The sequence below is a fragment of the Brassica oleracea genome, chromosome C3 (genome assembly GCF_000695525.1).
Source record: "Brassica oleracea var. oleracea cultivar TO1000 chromosome C3, BOL, whole genome shotgun sequence".
Lineage (NCBI taxonomy): Eukaryota > Viridiplantae > Streptophyta > Magnoliopsida > Brassicales > Brassicaceae > Brassica > Brassica oleracea.
The window spans coordinates 57,668,220-57,683,871 of record NC_027750.1 but is presented as its reverse complement, the minus strand read 5'-3'; the positions used below and the strand labels follow the sequence as shown (position 1 = coordinate 57,683,871).

The 15,652-nt window shown below is 36.3% G+C and overlaps 3 protein-coding genes across 3 annotated transcripts; 1 reads left to right on the top strand and 2 right to left on the bottom strand.

Annotated features, from left to right (window-relative positions):
• Window positions 1-616: 616 nt before the first annotated feature.
• Window positions 617-2,366, top strand: LOC106329282 (derlin-2.1-like). Its single transcript, XM_013767918.1, has 6 exons — window positions 617-826; window positions 923-1,022; window positions 1,382-1,596; window positions 1,681-1,764; window positions 1,859-1,912; window positions 1,998-2,366. Exons 1-6 carry the CDS (start codon window positions 728-730, stop codon window positions 2,178-2,180), a joined length of 735 nt encoding a protein of 244 aa, XP_013623372.1. The 5' UTR covers window positions 617-727; the 3' UTR covers window positions 2,181-2,366.
• LOC106329283 (GPN-loop GTPase 1-like) lies at window positions 2,346-3,976 on the bottom strand. Its single transcript, XM_013767919.1, has 4 exons — window positions 3,904-3,976; window positions 3,047-3,619; window positions 2,897-2,985; window positions 2,346-2,765 (listed from the first exon to the last, which is right to left on the bottom strand). Exons 2-4 carry the CDS (start codon window positions 3,191-3,193, stop codon window positions 2,504-2,506), a joined length of 498 nt encoding a protein of 165 aa, XP_013623373.1. The 5' UTR covers window positions 3,194-3,619; window positions 3,904-3,976; the 3' UTR covers window positions 2,346-2,503.
• Window positions 3,977-7,160: 3,184 nt separating this feature from the next.
• LOC106336050 (homeobox-leucine zipper protein MERISTEM L1-like) lies at window positions 7,161-13,922 on the bottom strand. The gene is made up of 11 exons (XM_013774765.1): window positions 13,623-13,922; window positions 11,652-11,950; window positions 11,448-11,565; window positions 10,509-11,165; window positions 10,327-10,428; window positions 9,955-10,155; window positions 9,683-9,857; window positions 9,285-9,556; window positions 8,181-8,276; window positions 7,699-8,101; window positions 7,161-7,598 (listed from the first exon to the last, which is right to left on the bottom strand). The coding sequence occupies exons 2-10, from the start codon at window positions 11,882-11,884 to the stop codon at window positions 7,709-7,711; spliced, it is 2,247 nt and encodes a 748-aa protein (XP_013630219.1). The 5' UTR covers window positions 11,885-11,950; window positions 13,623-13,922; the 3' UTR covers window positions 7,161-7,598; window positions 7,699-7,708.
• Between the last annotated feature and the right edge of the window lie 1,730 nt (window positions 13,923-15,652).

The window sequence follows — 15,652 nt, the reverse complement described above, 5'->3', positions numbered from 1 at the left end:
CGCTGTAGTTTTAAAAATAAAGCTAAAGCATGATTGGTAAAACTAAATAAAAATTTGATGTAGACTTTAATTTTTAAAAGTAAAGCTACAACATGATTGGTAAAATTTAGTGATTTAAAAATAAATAAAGGTACAGTAAGAAGATAAAGCTCAATCAATCACCCTCTTTGTTTCCTATTTTAGTTTTTATGGTTGTAGCTTTAAATTTTTTTTTTAAAGCATGATTGGTAAAGTAAAGTGGATGTAGAAAAAAAATAAGCCGTAGAAATCACTCACAATACTTACCAATCAGCCCCTGGTTTAAAATAAAGAGAGGAATAAATCGTAAATGGTAAAAGAATAAAAGAGTAGGCAAAATATTTTATTGCAACTGTTCCAGAGAGTTGGTAATCTAGCTGCTTTATGTTATTCAGTGCCAACATCATGCCGTTGTACGAAGATAAAAAACACCGAGACGTTTTACTATTTGTCTTTTGCCTCGTAGAACGTAGCGTCAGCAAAGTACTCATGATTGGACCGTGTAAACCACGCGCTCTCTTATTCGTGGAACTATTGTCACTTCAGACGGATAAATAGCAAGTTTTTTTATTTCTTCTTCTCCACATTCATCATCCGTGCGGGAAAGGAAAAAAGAAAAAAAGAAAAACCTTCAATCGCTTTCGTTTTCGATAGAGCTGATTTTGAATCCAATCTCAATTAGGTATTTTGATTATCTGTTTCTCAAATAATGGCTCAGGCGGTGGAAGAATGGTATAAGCAGATGCCGATTATAACAAGGTCATATCTCACGGCGGCTGTTGTCACCACCGTCGGATGTTCCCTCGAGGTATCTAATTAGGTTTTCATCCTCTGGAATCGAATTGGTCCCACCTTTCTTAATGAAAATGTAGGTTTAAATTGTTTAGGCAACGTGTTTTTGCAGATAATATCACCGTATAATCTGTATCTGAATCCAACCCTTGTGGTGAAGCAGTATCAGTTATGGCGCCTCGTTACCAATTTTCTTTATTTCCGGAATATGGGTAGTTTATTTATCTCTTGTGTTGGATCCTACATTGTTTTATTTGTATGCTTTAGACTAATTTTTTTTTATTTGCTTTTCAAATGAAATTGGTAGCTGAAGTCTATTACTTTTTTTAAAGTTTTAATCTTCCACAGTTTAATAATGTACTTGTATTAATAATGTGATCAAGTTTTAGACTATGAGTCGAACTGAATTTGTTTGTGTTGAACAATGTTTTGTTAATCATTGAATACTTGTTCTTAAGACACAATCAGAATTGTTAGGGTCAAAATAGGCAATTTCCCCGCTTGTTTCTAAGCTAAGATTATCTTTATAAACTTTTGACTTATTTTCTGAATTATTAATCTTCTTTGGCAGATTTGGACTTCTTGTTCCATATGTTTTTTCTAGCTAGATACTGCAAGCTCCTTGAAGAAAACTCCTTCAGGGGAAAGACTGCTGATTTCCTTTACATGCTCTTGTTCGGTGCAACTGTTTTAACCGGTATCGTTCTCATTGGCGGAACCATACCTTATTTGTCTGTCTCACTCTCCCAAATCATTTTCCTCAGCAACTCTTTGACTTTCATGATGGTAACTTCTCCAAACCTATTCTAAAATTGGTTTAAAAATCCATCTCAGGATCATCCGTTTTGACATGTTTCATCTATACTGCAGGTTTATGTATGGAGCAAACAGAATCCTTACGTCCACATGAGTTTCCTTGGCCTTTTCACTTTTACAGCTGCGTATTTACCATGGGTGAGTTAGGACTTTCTCACTTTCTTCTTGTACTGCTCTAACCAGAGAGATAGTTTCAATCGTATCTTACACTAATTAAGTTCTGAAAATGCAGGTGCTTCTTGGATTCTCTGTCCTTGTTGGTGCAAGTCCCTGGGGTGATTTACTGGTAAGCACTTTCTTGCCTCGATTCCATCCATTTCTTCTTCCCTCTTTTAGCTCGTCCTTACCCTTAAACTTTGTTCTATATTCAGGGAATGATAGCAGGTCACGCTTATTACTTCTTGGCCTTTGTGTATCCACGAATGACGGATCGACGTCCCTTGAAAACCCCATCTTTCCTCAAAGCCCTTTTCGCTGATGAGCCTGTGGTGATTGCACGGCCAGAAGATGTGAGGTTTGCTCCTGCCCCCTTTGATGAAATTCACCAAGACTGAGTCTTCATCCTCCACACAGCACAGTTTAAGTTAAAGGGCACCATGGTGTACACATTCATTGACTCTTGATTGTGGATAATGTGGAAGTTTTTTTCCCTTGTCCGACTTACATTTATGTGTTTACCCCTTTGTGCATATATGAACGCTTATTGTGTACAAAATCTCTAAAAATTCAAGTTTATAGTAGTCATTCATTAGATCATTAGGCAATATCTTCACAAAGAGATCCAGTTCCTTGTTTAACTACACAACTGTGGCTCAAACAAAACCAGTTAAAGCAAACTTGATCATGCTGAAAGATTTTGGTTTTTTGAGTCTTAAATCTATATGTAGAAACGATTCATCTCTTCGTCTTCATCATCCTCATCTATGGCACCATCACTGTCTTCTTCTATTTGAAAGTCCTCATCATCATCCTTCTCTAGCATCATCTTCTCGGCTCCATCTCTATCTTTCAAACCAGTGTTTAGAACCACAGTCCTTCCCTGAGAACTCTCAATATCCTTTCTTAGTTTCTCCATTTCCTTTTCCCTTCTCTCTTCTTCCAACTGCTCCTTCTCCACCTTTCTCTTGTCAAGATCAGCGCTGAAGAACAAAAAAACACAAAATCATAAGCATGGAACTTGCTTCAATGGCTTTAAAAAAAATCATCCATTCCAGCACCACCAGTGATTGCAGAAACACCAACAGATCTTATATTCCGGTAAAACTCGTACAGTGAAAGGGAGAGACTGTTAGCTAAGGTCGACGTGTACGAGTTATCAGACTGTATTGCTGCTTGAAATACTTCGAAATCTTCCATCCACTGCATAAAACCAGTACCATCAACTGATTCAATACTGATAAACAGTTTAAAGGAGGATAACCTCTAAAGCAAACTTGTGGTCTGCCACATCGGTTTTGTTGAAAGCCAAGACAAGAGGCAACCGGGTCTTGTAGAGAATACTACAAGCGTAGAGCATGTTACTCCTAAAAGTAATTGGGCTTGTAGAACGTCGAGTAATCAACCACATAGGTGACGACAGTTGGGAAGGTTGAAGCAAAAGCTTCGGTGATTATAGCACCAGAAGCAGACCATGTAAAGATTTCAATCTGACCAGGAGTATCCACTAGGACATAATCAAGCTGGTCTGCACGTTTCTCAATCACAGAGACAACCTAAAACGAACACGAACAATTAAAAAAGACGAGAGAACCACAAACATGAGTGATGAAAGTCATTTTTAAGCTTAGTAGCAAACAAGTTGAGTGACGTCATTATTCCACCATTAGGTCCCAAGTTATACTGCTTCATAACTTCCTTGTACCTGACGGTGTCTCTTATATCGATGTTGGCACCAAAGGGAAGAGACATAACAGCAGGGACAAGGTTCAACACATACCCACGCTTGATTGAATCAAATGTATGACAGACCAAACGAAGCTAGTTTTCCCGCTGCCTGCGCATAACAAATATATAGTTACATCAGACAATGCAGCACTAAATTAACAGCAGAATGAGTTTTTCAAGGACAATTTGTACCAGCCACTCTTCCACACACTTCTTTGCAAGACAAACAACAACAATAACAAAACTTCATTTCACTCTTTGTTTTTGCAGTAACTTAAAGTCTCTTATATCAGAATCCTCTTTAAATCATCAAACATGTTTTCCACTGAATGTATTATGTATAAGAATCTGAGAATGAATCGCCATTAGAGTGACAGAGGTGAACCCCATTACCTCTTCACCAGAAGATTCCATGGGATTGATGAAGACAAGAGAGGAATAGACCTGCGCGAAAACAGAGTTAGGGCTTTGATTTGAGTTAAAGTCTAATAACAACATAATAGAGATATGTGCTTTTCGTTTGGTTTCCTACTTGGGGATTTGGAGGTCGGCCCAGGGCCCGTTAGATAACCCAATACATAAAACAGCTTCTTACTTGTAACAAAGCACGTATATCACAAATGATTGCAACATCGTTGCATTGTTGTCCTCCGTAATTGAACAATATAAAGTGTCATTCTTTTTTTTTTTTTCCATCTGAATTTATTAAAGGGGTTTAAAAACCCAAAAGGTCAGGGCCCAAACATTACAAAAGCCCACATACACAAGGCAAAAAAACACAACTAACATTATGGGCCAAAAGACCCAACTTCCGAAAACCCTAGTTTGAGGAGCGCCGCTCGATCCGCGCGAAACGCGCGCCTCCCTCTCTTCTTCCTTCGGCTCCAGAATCCGCGATACGACGGCTAACCGCGACGCCGTCATCGGATCTGAGCCGAAACCATTCAAAACCAACTATCCACCGCGACTCGTATACAACCAACGCATACCGAGAATCATAACTAGTCGGATCTACGAATTTGATAGAGAATAAAACCGCCTACAATCGATCATCATCTCCGACATTCATGCATGCGGAACCAGATTCAGAAACGAGAGGCAGATTAACAAGAGAGGCTCAGATTCGTAGATCGATGAGGGGTAACTCAAGAAACCAGCCGGCGCTAGCGGTGCTAAGAGAGCCACCGCCTCCCGGAACCAAAAGCCAGCGATCTCGGTGCTGAAGAAGCCACCGTCTCCCGGAAACAGAGATCGGCGAAGAAGATGCTGAGAAAGCCATCACTTCCCGAGACAAAATCGGACGGCCACCGTAGATAGGTGCGCCGCCGAGACTAAATCCAACAGATCTATAACCTAAAAACATAAACCCACGTTTAAAAGAAACTTGAAAAACAAGACCGGACCGACGGTGGCTAAAGGAGCCTCGCCGTCGGCCGGGAACCCTCTCTCTATAAAGTGTCATTCTAGGATTCCATTTCCTAGTACCATATCCAAAATGAACTTATGCTCTCATCATCTCTTCCAAATCGATGTTCTAATACACTTGGTACTACATCTTGGCAGTCAAAGTTGTCACTGTTTTTTTTTTTTTTTGATAAAATGTTAAATTGATTATACCAATTTTTTTTTTTACAGAAAAACGAAGAAGACTAGTAGCAGAAAAACAGAAATAAAATCTAAACAGAGCATCTAATAAGAAAAATGCAGAAACTATTACAAAGAAGAAAGGTCGTCGAGATGAACCGGAGGTAGCGTAACATCGATGGTCCAAAGGAGAGGTATGAGCGGACTAAGCCTCAGGTTGCCGCAAGCTCCCGGAGAGAAAGGCACCCTCAAACCTTGTTGCACCATGCAAAGACCTACAGCTTCCGAAAGACTTTATCATCAACACCATCGCATAGAAACACATCACGGAGCCGCAAGCCCGTTCAGAATCGCCTCACCGGCACCACGAGGAGGAGTCCACTGACAGGCGGTGCCGTCGTTCAGGACGAGGAAGTGAAGATTGCTGCCTCCAGCTTCTCAATCACGAGACCGTATACATCCATTTAATAAATGGAGAAGCCAAATTGTGTATGTGTGCGCGCGTTTAGGTTTAAGATATATCACAAATGGTCTCTTTTTGTTATGAATTTTTTAGCATTTATATACTTTTTAGGTTTTCGATGCTTGTTGTATTTAGTTAATATCTAGTATTGGTCTCATGCTACGCATGGGAGTATTTTTTGCTTACAAATAAAAGTAAAATAAATTTTCAACTACATATAAGTATATAACTGAAAATGACATGTGCATATAACTTTGATTTATCAGGAGATAAGTATTAACACATTAAATATAAACATATAAAGTAAATTAGATTAGCTTAAATTTTGTTAAATTTATCTTAATTAGCTTGTTGGATATAAATATTACTTTGAAGCTTTCATGTTTTACTTTTATGTCTTGTTCTTTTTTTACAATATTTTCCTAATTCTTAACATGCAATCTATGCTTCTTAGTTTATTACATCTAGTCATTTATTTAGTATCTCTATCTGTAAACAGTAAGAATCATATGTAACAGAGAAACATCATATCATGAAAACCAATCAAGAGGTAAAATAATCAAGTTATCAAAGTTGCTACTAACATCTAGCTGCTACTACAAACAAAGTTACTGAAAGAACTGCAATAATACAAATACGTAGCTGCTACTAAATACCTATGTTAATTTTGTCTTAGAATTTAAGCAGCTTTCCAATGGAGTACTGATTTTGCCATCTTAAACAGGTCATGTTGCTCTTGTCCTAATTGTAAACAAACTTTTTATTGAATATCTGAAACATTAAAACTCTAAGGCAGTAGCAAAGTGCTCACCGTAGTCTGAAGGATGTTTTCAATCTATTGTACAGGAAGAAAACAATACAATTAAGTGGACCCTTTCGTGGTGAATTAGTGGAAGGGTATTCACCTTTTATCCAAAGCCTTTCTAATCCCACCACGTCTTCTTTCTATCTTCCTCTTTTTTTGTCCAAAATCTCTTTGTTTCGGGTTGAATATATATCCAGCAATGCAAATCTACCAAATGTACTCTAGAACCTTCCAAGCCTTAAACTGGTTTTGATAAAGAAATGTAGTGCTCTCCAGAAGCCAATGAAACCGTACAAAGAAAGGGAATATGGGTTGTTGGTATCTGTTTTCTACGGCTCAAATTATTGATTAGAATTTTGAAACTTAGACCTTTTAATTTTGGTTTTGATCGATGAGTGTTTCTCAGATGCTTGTTCCCAGATCTGAGAAATATATAAGTATGGAAAAGAGATCATGGATAAAGGAGCAAGATCCTGGATTCGTGAGATTTGTATCTAGAAAAACCGTTAGATAGTTATTTTTTTCCAACTATTATTTTTTCAATTGACTTTTTTTTTAATTTTGTAAATAGAAATTACGCGGCAGAATTTTATTGGTGAAACGACTTGCGCTTTAGTATATAAGGGATAACAAGTTTCAACGTATCAATAAATATTTATTGATAATAATTATATTTTTGAATTGCTATTGGCTGAAACCAAGTCATAAAAAAATATTTAGTTTAAGAAGATTATACATTATATAGTTGAAAATTGCTTATTTTTCAAAATATATGTAAAAATTATTATCTCTGATAAATATGGAAGTAATAAAGATAAGTTTCAAAAAAAGAAAGTGATAAACACAGTTTCATCGTCAATATTATAGTACCAAAGTGGCTTGATAATAACAAAGAGTAGCAGGATACACTTAAAAAGTAACGCAATACGCAAAATGCGAAGATGTCCACTAGTGGGAGATAAAATAATAACATAGTAAATGCAAACGCAAAGGCAAAACCGCCTGACGCACAACAAACCTTTTTTTGTTCCCAGCAGAAGTCAATACCCGAACCTCAATTTACCCTTTCTCAGGCCTCTTGTTGCCCCACCCGCAAACAAACACGCAATGAGATTTAAACGCAAGAGGTGCGTTCTTGACTTCCTTTGGAGACTCTCAAAAGACTATTGAAACAAGAAACAAATATCACCACGAAAAAAACTCCTACACCTTCCTTTGCTTTCTCCTGTCTTACTTCTGCAGAAATATAAACCAAATCATTTGTTAAAGATCTCGCTTTAATAGATCAAGAAGATGTGACTATCTGAATAATAACCAAATAGAGAACATTGCTTACCTGAAAAACTTCAAGCTCCGTCACATGCCAAGGCATCTTTGATCCGCTGTACAGTGCATTTGATGAGACTGTTGACGGTAGCCACTGAGCCTAGAGATAGTTTAGCCGTTGGAACAGAGTCAACAAGTATCTGAAACGCTACAGTGAGTAGTGAGCCGCAGTTACTTGCTGTGGAAGTAACCACTTCTCCTTCAGCTACGACACTAGCATTCCCTCCTCTTGTAGAGCCATCAGGCAGTATAGCGAACCCGGATGGTAACAAAGCGACGTAATCTGGATCACCTCCGCTCAGGACAACGTTCATAGCCATCATGTCGACTGGTGCGTATATCACGTAGGATCCTGATGCGTCCGTACAGCTTTCTTGTAAGATCAACATGTTGCTCTCTCCTGAGTTCGAGCTCTGAACAAAACCAAACAAAAAGGTTGTTCAAAACAAACATAGCGTAAAACATCAAAACCTTCGTAAGAAAGATTCGTACATTGACTCGGAGCAAGGAGACAGAGTTCCCAGGGTCCCGACCATTTGCGATATGAGCCATTTCTTCAACCAAGCCTCCGTTTGAAAGTATATCCCACTGCAAAATCAAACCCACATTTGGGCCTGAGGTTCAGATATTCAGGTCTGTAAAAACCAAACCGATTGGTTCCAAATCTTTTGGGTGGGTATAAGAGTTTCAAACGCGTAAATACTGCTCCGTATAAATTTCACTTTGACATTTTTCACACATAATAAGAAAGTAGCGAAAATATATTTAAATTATAATTAATTATATTTTTCTAACTAATAGTATTTGAGATAAATAATATTATTTATAAAATCAATGCAGTTTGCAATTAATTCTCAGTTGAAAGTAAGTATAATTTGCATTGGATTTGTAAAGTAACATTTTTTGTGTAACAAGAAAAAAAAAACTAGAATGAGATTTATTATGAAAAGGGAGTATAAAATTTTAGTTCGGTTTTTGAATTGGTTCTTTTCAGTTTCAAATCAGTTTGGTTCTTAATTTTAAAACCAGAAAAACATCCAAAAGATTTTTTAATATGGTTTGGTTCGGGTATTTTCTACTCAAAAATCCAAAATAGTTCTATCTGAAATCCTGAAAACAAAAAAAAAATACCCAAAATACTTTTTAAAAATTAAAAAAAATTCATGAAAAAACAAAAACTATATCAAAATACTATAGTATAGCCGAAAACTAAGACCATGATTAACCCGGAGTTCTTGGAGTGAGAAGCGGAAGTTAAGAAACTGTTTCTTAACTTTTAACTAAAAAAGTTAAAGAACCGGTTCTTAAAGTTTCACTCTAAAAGCCATGGATTAATCATGCTATAATAATACACTGTACCCAAAAACACATACAATACCCAAATTTTCAAATCATTCGGCGGAACCAATACCCACGGATAATATCATAATAGTGCTCTGGAACCATCAGATATTATGGTTATACTGAAAACCGAACCAAACTGGGTTATTTCGGGTCAGTTCCGGCCTAGTTTTCGGTTCTGGTCATTTTTGCCCTAAGCCCTACCCAAATTATCTCTCGATAAAGAAAGTTAAAAGAAAAAAGTATCTTCTTTACCTGGCTTCTAGAGTTTTCGTCTCTGAGAAAATCGAACACTCGTTTAGGTCCCACTGGTATCCAAAACGAAGTAGCGGCGCTCAAGACGATACCCGGAGGCCTTCCCGGATCATCCATGCTCTTTCTGGTCATGACCCGAACGTCGTCGGATCCTGTGGCAGCAAGTGTCGTCCATGCGTGTGCAGTCGACGCGCCGACTCCGCTACAGAAGCTCATCACCATCCTCTCCGCTAGTTTCAGCATGCTCTTCCTCCCCTCAGAACTCGTTATCACTTATTCATAATTAGCACAAAATAAAAGGACCCAATAAGTAAATACTCTTTTCTCTATTTAGTTCAAATGTTTTTGATTCATCAATGTAGGCCTTAAATGATCTTATTTGATGTGTATATACATACCGGAAAGATCACCAGTTGGAATGTTGCTGGCCATGGAGCTGGCGAGCCGCTCACATTGGCGGTCAAGTGTAGCCACCCAACGTTTCGCACCAAAAGCTAAACCGGTATTAACCAACGGTTTATACATGGTATGAACCGATATATCATCGACCTCCGTATGTTCTACCCAAGTCACCTTCAACAATCACAAGAACCCATCACCCCATCAATTCATGTCTTTTCAGATTCTCGACCACACATTGATATATATCAATTTAGCCCTTTAAATTTACCTTGGAATAGCCATTCTGCAATTCTTGAATCAGACAACCAGAGGGTCTTCTTCTGCTTCTAGTGATCGGACTCGGTCGTAGGCTGTCCAAAGACACATCAACAACCGCCCAAGTAGTGTCACTATGCTGCTTGCAGTACCTAACAAAGTAGTTCTCACGTGTTGGGACAATCGGTGAGGGGACTTGGAACTCTGCTGTCAGCTTTGCGTACAAGAAAATAAAGACCAAACACATAAGGGATATTGATTAATACATGATTTAGAATAATAGTCTAATAGCTTGTAGAGTAAGTAATCTTTTTAGGTCTTATACCACTTTCAGAATAATAGAATAATAACATGTTAAGCAAGAAATCTTTTAACAGTCTCATACCACTTGTAACGCTCCGTTGTAGTTTCCAGCAACGCCCGTAGAGAGAACGTCTAACGTCAATGCTCTCGATACAATCCCGCAGAACACACTAGACCACTGATTCTATACAGAGAGAGAGATGATGTCAGCTAAATGTTAGAAACTTTCTTAAACTTTGAGAAGATAAGGAAACAGATTGATACCACATCCATCAGAATCTCAACGAGGTTGATATGATTCATGATAACAACCGTTGACTCTCTAGAAGCTTCTGATCTCAAACCGATAGGTTTAGGTCCAATTCCTCTAGGGAACGTTCGAAAGTACTCTTCTTCATTGAGAATCTCACCCGAACTATCGCTTAAAACCCACAAGGGATCACCAGTTTGAGCCATTCTCACAAGCTCTTCCATGGCTGCAACCGCTAACTCAACAATCATAGGCTTATCAGCCTCACGTGGGATAGAAACCGGCCTCATTATGTTGCTTGTTCCATACATGTCTCCTACAAAACCTGTCTGGCTACTGTTATTGTTCCCAAAGCTCCCAACTTCAAGATCAAGCGAGCGCGTGGGAATGTGTGTTGACGTTGTGAGCTGAGAGAAAGGCGAGGAATGAGGCAACATTGGCTTCCCTACGTACTTAGCAGCTATGGAAGAGATTCTATCTATTTCTTCACGCAGACGTGCGTTTTCAATCCTCAAATGCTGTTCGTCGAACGACATTTCTCCTATAGCAGCAGGACCACCACAGTTTGGGCATGTTGCGTTGCTTAGAGCATCCTTGTACCTATTGTTCTCTGCTCTGAGCTTGTCGTTGTCTGACTTCAGAATCGAGTTCTCGCGCCTCTCATGTTGTGCCTATAAATATCACAACTTTCTCTTCTTTAGGTTTGGTCTCATGAAGAGTATAGAGCAAGTAAAAATGGATAATTATACCTATAATAACCAAATAAATTCCTTAATAGAGGACCTACACTATGCAATTAGCAAACTACAATATGTGTTTAAAGAAGGCTTCATATGCTGTTGGAATGAAAACATCAAGTTCATTGATTAACATTAGTGAAGATTCGAGACCAGTTCATGCATATTAAATGAACATAATGAGTCAATAATCAAAATTATAGCCTAAGTATGTACCTTCATTTGAGTGCGCTTGTTTTGGAACCAAAACTTAATTTGGAGAGGTTCTAAATTTAGCTCTCGGCTCAGCTCTTTTCTCTGCTTATCATCAGGATGAGGACATTCTTTAAAGAACCTAAAAGATCGAAAACAAACAACAAACATTAACCTTAAATCCCAAAACAGTAAAAAATCTTTACACGTATGGGAGGTGTTACTTACGACTCAAGCTCTTGAATCTGACGTTGCGTGTGACGATGGTAACGTTTCTTTTTGTTGGGACGCTGATTAGGATCTTCAAGCTCTTCTTCTAAAGGATTCTCCATGGTGACTTCTGCACCAGACTTAGTCTCAAAGTCGTCTTCTCGGCTCCCCGTAAGACCCAAATCATTGTCAGAGCTTTTTGTCATATCGAACATATGATGATGAGACTCGAACATCTTTGGATGATACATATGATGATGATGATTGATCCCTATATCGGTTCTGTAGTTCTTTTAGCTTTTGATTTCCCTTCAAATCTACAAGATGATTATCCAAATCATTTTCGTTGATATAAAAATCTATTTTCTACTCTAAAGTATCTCCCACTGTCCAAATCAAAGGTCAAATGATCATGTGTATATATACGAGTCAAAGTAGAAACGGAAGATGAATCTTGGTATTATGTAAAGTAATCCTCTAGATATACTTATATGGTATTTTTCACATTCCACAAGTAACCGTAAAGTTAAAATATATTAGTCTATTATATATTTTCATGGTCATTTATATATCTTAGTGAGCATATCTATGCATCTTATCAAAAAGGGTATGAATATAAATGCACTTACTACGGACATTACCTGATCATTGCATATAAAAAAAATCTCGGGAATTCAAGTTAAACAAATGGGATACGAATACTCGGTGAATATTTAAATATAATGTTGAACACTATAAGAATATAGAGAAATTGTTCTAAAAAAAAGAATATAGAGAAATAAAGTAAACACTACTTAGGATAATATTCTAAGAAATATTGTTTTCAAGAAAATTCTAGCACATCATATCCATTAGAATATACATACACATACACAAAGTAGACGATCCATAAATATATATAAACAACTGTGGCATAATTAATCTTGAAAGTCATAAACAACATTTGATCTACATGGAAAACGAATGAAGACACGATCTAGGAAACCCTAACTTTCAATTATCTTACACAAACAAAAAACGATAACTTATGTGCTTTTACTTACTTCTTTTTTACGTTTTTGAGTAAATTCAAAATCGATATGGTTAAGCCAAACTCGAATTGATGTAAAACAAAATGAAACCCTACATACAGATCTACTTTTTTGAAAGTGTTGTGTTGGTTTGGATTGAAGATGATGATCTTTTGTCTCACTCTCTTTAATTTCTCTCTCTTTTCTCTAATAAAAGCTAGCGAGATAGAGAAATCCACAGGCTACTGAAACAAGAAAAAGACGTCTTTGTGTAAGAAAAAGAAGAAGACATTTTTTGTTTAATTGACCTTAGAGCACCCTTAAGGCTGAGGGTTTCTTAAAAATTTCTTTTTTTTTATGATTTGAAAAAGAAAAAAAAAATTATAAGCGAACCAATCGCGGACCGCCACGTGTCGGTCGTGTCGGTAGGACCCGCGAACAGTGCAAAAACTCTCCAAGATCGATCCTAATTTGATATGGTTTGTGATCGGTTTTTGCAAAATTAAAGGCCCCCACCATTAAGAAACCCTCTTAAGGTGCCCCGTTAATTATGCTTTTATCTTAATATAAAAAAAGTAAAAAAAAAACCACTTATAGTAAAAACGAAAAGTAATTATAAAAGGTAAATCAATTGGAAATTAAAAAAAAAAGAACCAATTGAGAAAACAATAATAATTAAAAGAAAAATGTGTACATAACTACATATGTATATGAGTTGACACTTAATGGCCTTTTTAGCACAACCAGACTATAGTACTCAGTAAAATTCGTCTAACTCAAACCCCTTTACATGTTTATAACTACGCACAAAGAGATAAGTAAAATAAAACAAATCTACAAAGAGGTTAATACAGAGCTTGAAAAGACTAAAAACAAAAGGGATCTGGTTAGCATGAACAAACATGCTATACAGATCTCATTCCGCAGAGAAACAAAGAACAATCGCATATATATATAGAGAGAGAGATAGAGATCTAACCTTTGGACACACAATGAAACCCTTGCTCGGGGCCTTTTCTAGTCTTTTGGTTCTCTTATTTTTTATCTGACCAAAGTCTTTTGGTTCTCTTCTTGTGGCGAAAAAGCGATATGTGTGGAGGACTGAGAAAATCAAAAGGGCACCGATTTATAGCCCAGTCAAGACATATATGTTGTTAGAGGATCCTCTCTTTCAACCAGCAAAAGGAGAATTTTGTTGTTAAAGAAAAAATAGGAGGAACTAAGGAGAGGAGGAAGAAGAGAAAGATGTGGCAGCAGGAAAAGGAGTTATTGCGAAATGCATAGAGAGGGTGCATTACATTTATGATTATCGAAAGGTCCATTAATGCTTTTAGTGAGAGAAATTCATACCACTACTTATATAAATTTCTAGAGAGAGAGAGTTTCAGTTCATCAAATTTTAAATAAGTATTTTTTAAATTCATTCTTTCTCGTTGACCTCACGGATTCTTGTAAGGTAAGAAAAAAATATACAGGAATAACGAAACTTAAAAAAAAAATTAACATGATTGCCATTTCAAGGTTATTATATGTGTACTCTATAGTTTAATTTTCCATATGTGTACTCTATATCAGATTAACAAGCATTTGTATTTATGTATTAAGCTTTTTCTGATGATTGTGTTATGCATATTGCACATTAATAACATATATGTCCAAGAACCTATATGGACAAATATGCAAGCCTTAAGTCAAAAAAATAAACTATATGGACATATAGCTTTGTATGGTTTACACACTATAATTTATGTCAGCCAATAATGCATTTCGAGATTCTGATTCCTTGAATATACGTTTATATGCGATTCTCTATAAATTAGGATAATTTTTGAGTTGATTAAATTTATGCGAAAACCCAGGGAATTAACCAAATATGACTCAAAACTTGATTTTGATTGCAAAAGTATACCCAAACTTGAATCAAATGCAAAAATAAACCAAAAGCCTTGTGAAATTACAGCCAGCCCCTTGTGACCAAACAAAAAAACAGAACTCATTTTTACGAATATATCTCCGCTAAGTCTTCTGAGTCTTCTGAGATTCTGTTAAGTCTTCTGGACGACGTCCACAGAAGTCGTCTGGTATAGTTGATCTTAAAATTAATTTATAAATTTTGTAAAAAAATTTTGATAAGCGAAAAATTAAAATAATGTAATTATAAACAGTTTTAAGTGATATAAATTAAAATATAAAAAAAATTGAATTGTTTTCATCATAGATGAGTGTAGGTAGTGAATCATGGTATTCTTTGGCCTAGGGTTTGGCAACATATGTTGTAGTATTGCATGTATTCTTAGGGTTAGATTTTGGAAAGCTGAATGTTTTTTTGAAAAATTAATTTTTTACACGATTATTTCTGTGTATAGTAAACACTTTTTTTTTGTCAAAAAAAAAGTAAACAATTTTTAAGTTTAATTTAATTTTATGAAGTGTTTAATTAGTTAATTTAGTTTAGGGGTTACGTTTAGGGTCTATACGACTAACATATAAGTCGTCTGGTAAGTCTTCTAACTCCCGCTAAAAATATTGAAGTCTTCTGGGCGACTTACAAGTAAGTCGTCTAGTAAGTCTTCTGATCGAAAATATTTAACCTTATTAAAATTTTTGTCTCCATATATAAAATTTTTTTACACATTCTCTATTCCCCTCTCAAATGGTTGCAACAAAAATGGTATGTTCCTCATTTTAAAACTCTCCAACCTCTCTCTAATCTCTTTGAACTTATAAACACCAAACTTTATATCAATTTATTGTTTTTGTCTCATGTCTTTCTCACTAGTTTATCTTGTTTTGCAGGTTTTTCATCACATGGTTCTCATCTTCCACTCATTAAAAAGGTAGACTTATTAATTTTATATATGTATTTTTGTGTCTATAAAGGTAGATCTATCTAATATTACACTCATTTTTCTGTTTTTAAGCCATTTGAACGTTTTTGAAGATGCATGTTTTTCAGATCTGGAAGACTTCTGGGCTAGAAGACTTCTTAGTCGTCTAAAATATAATGCG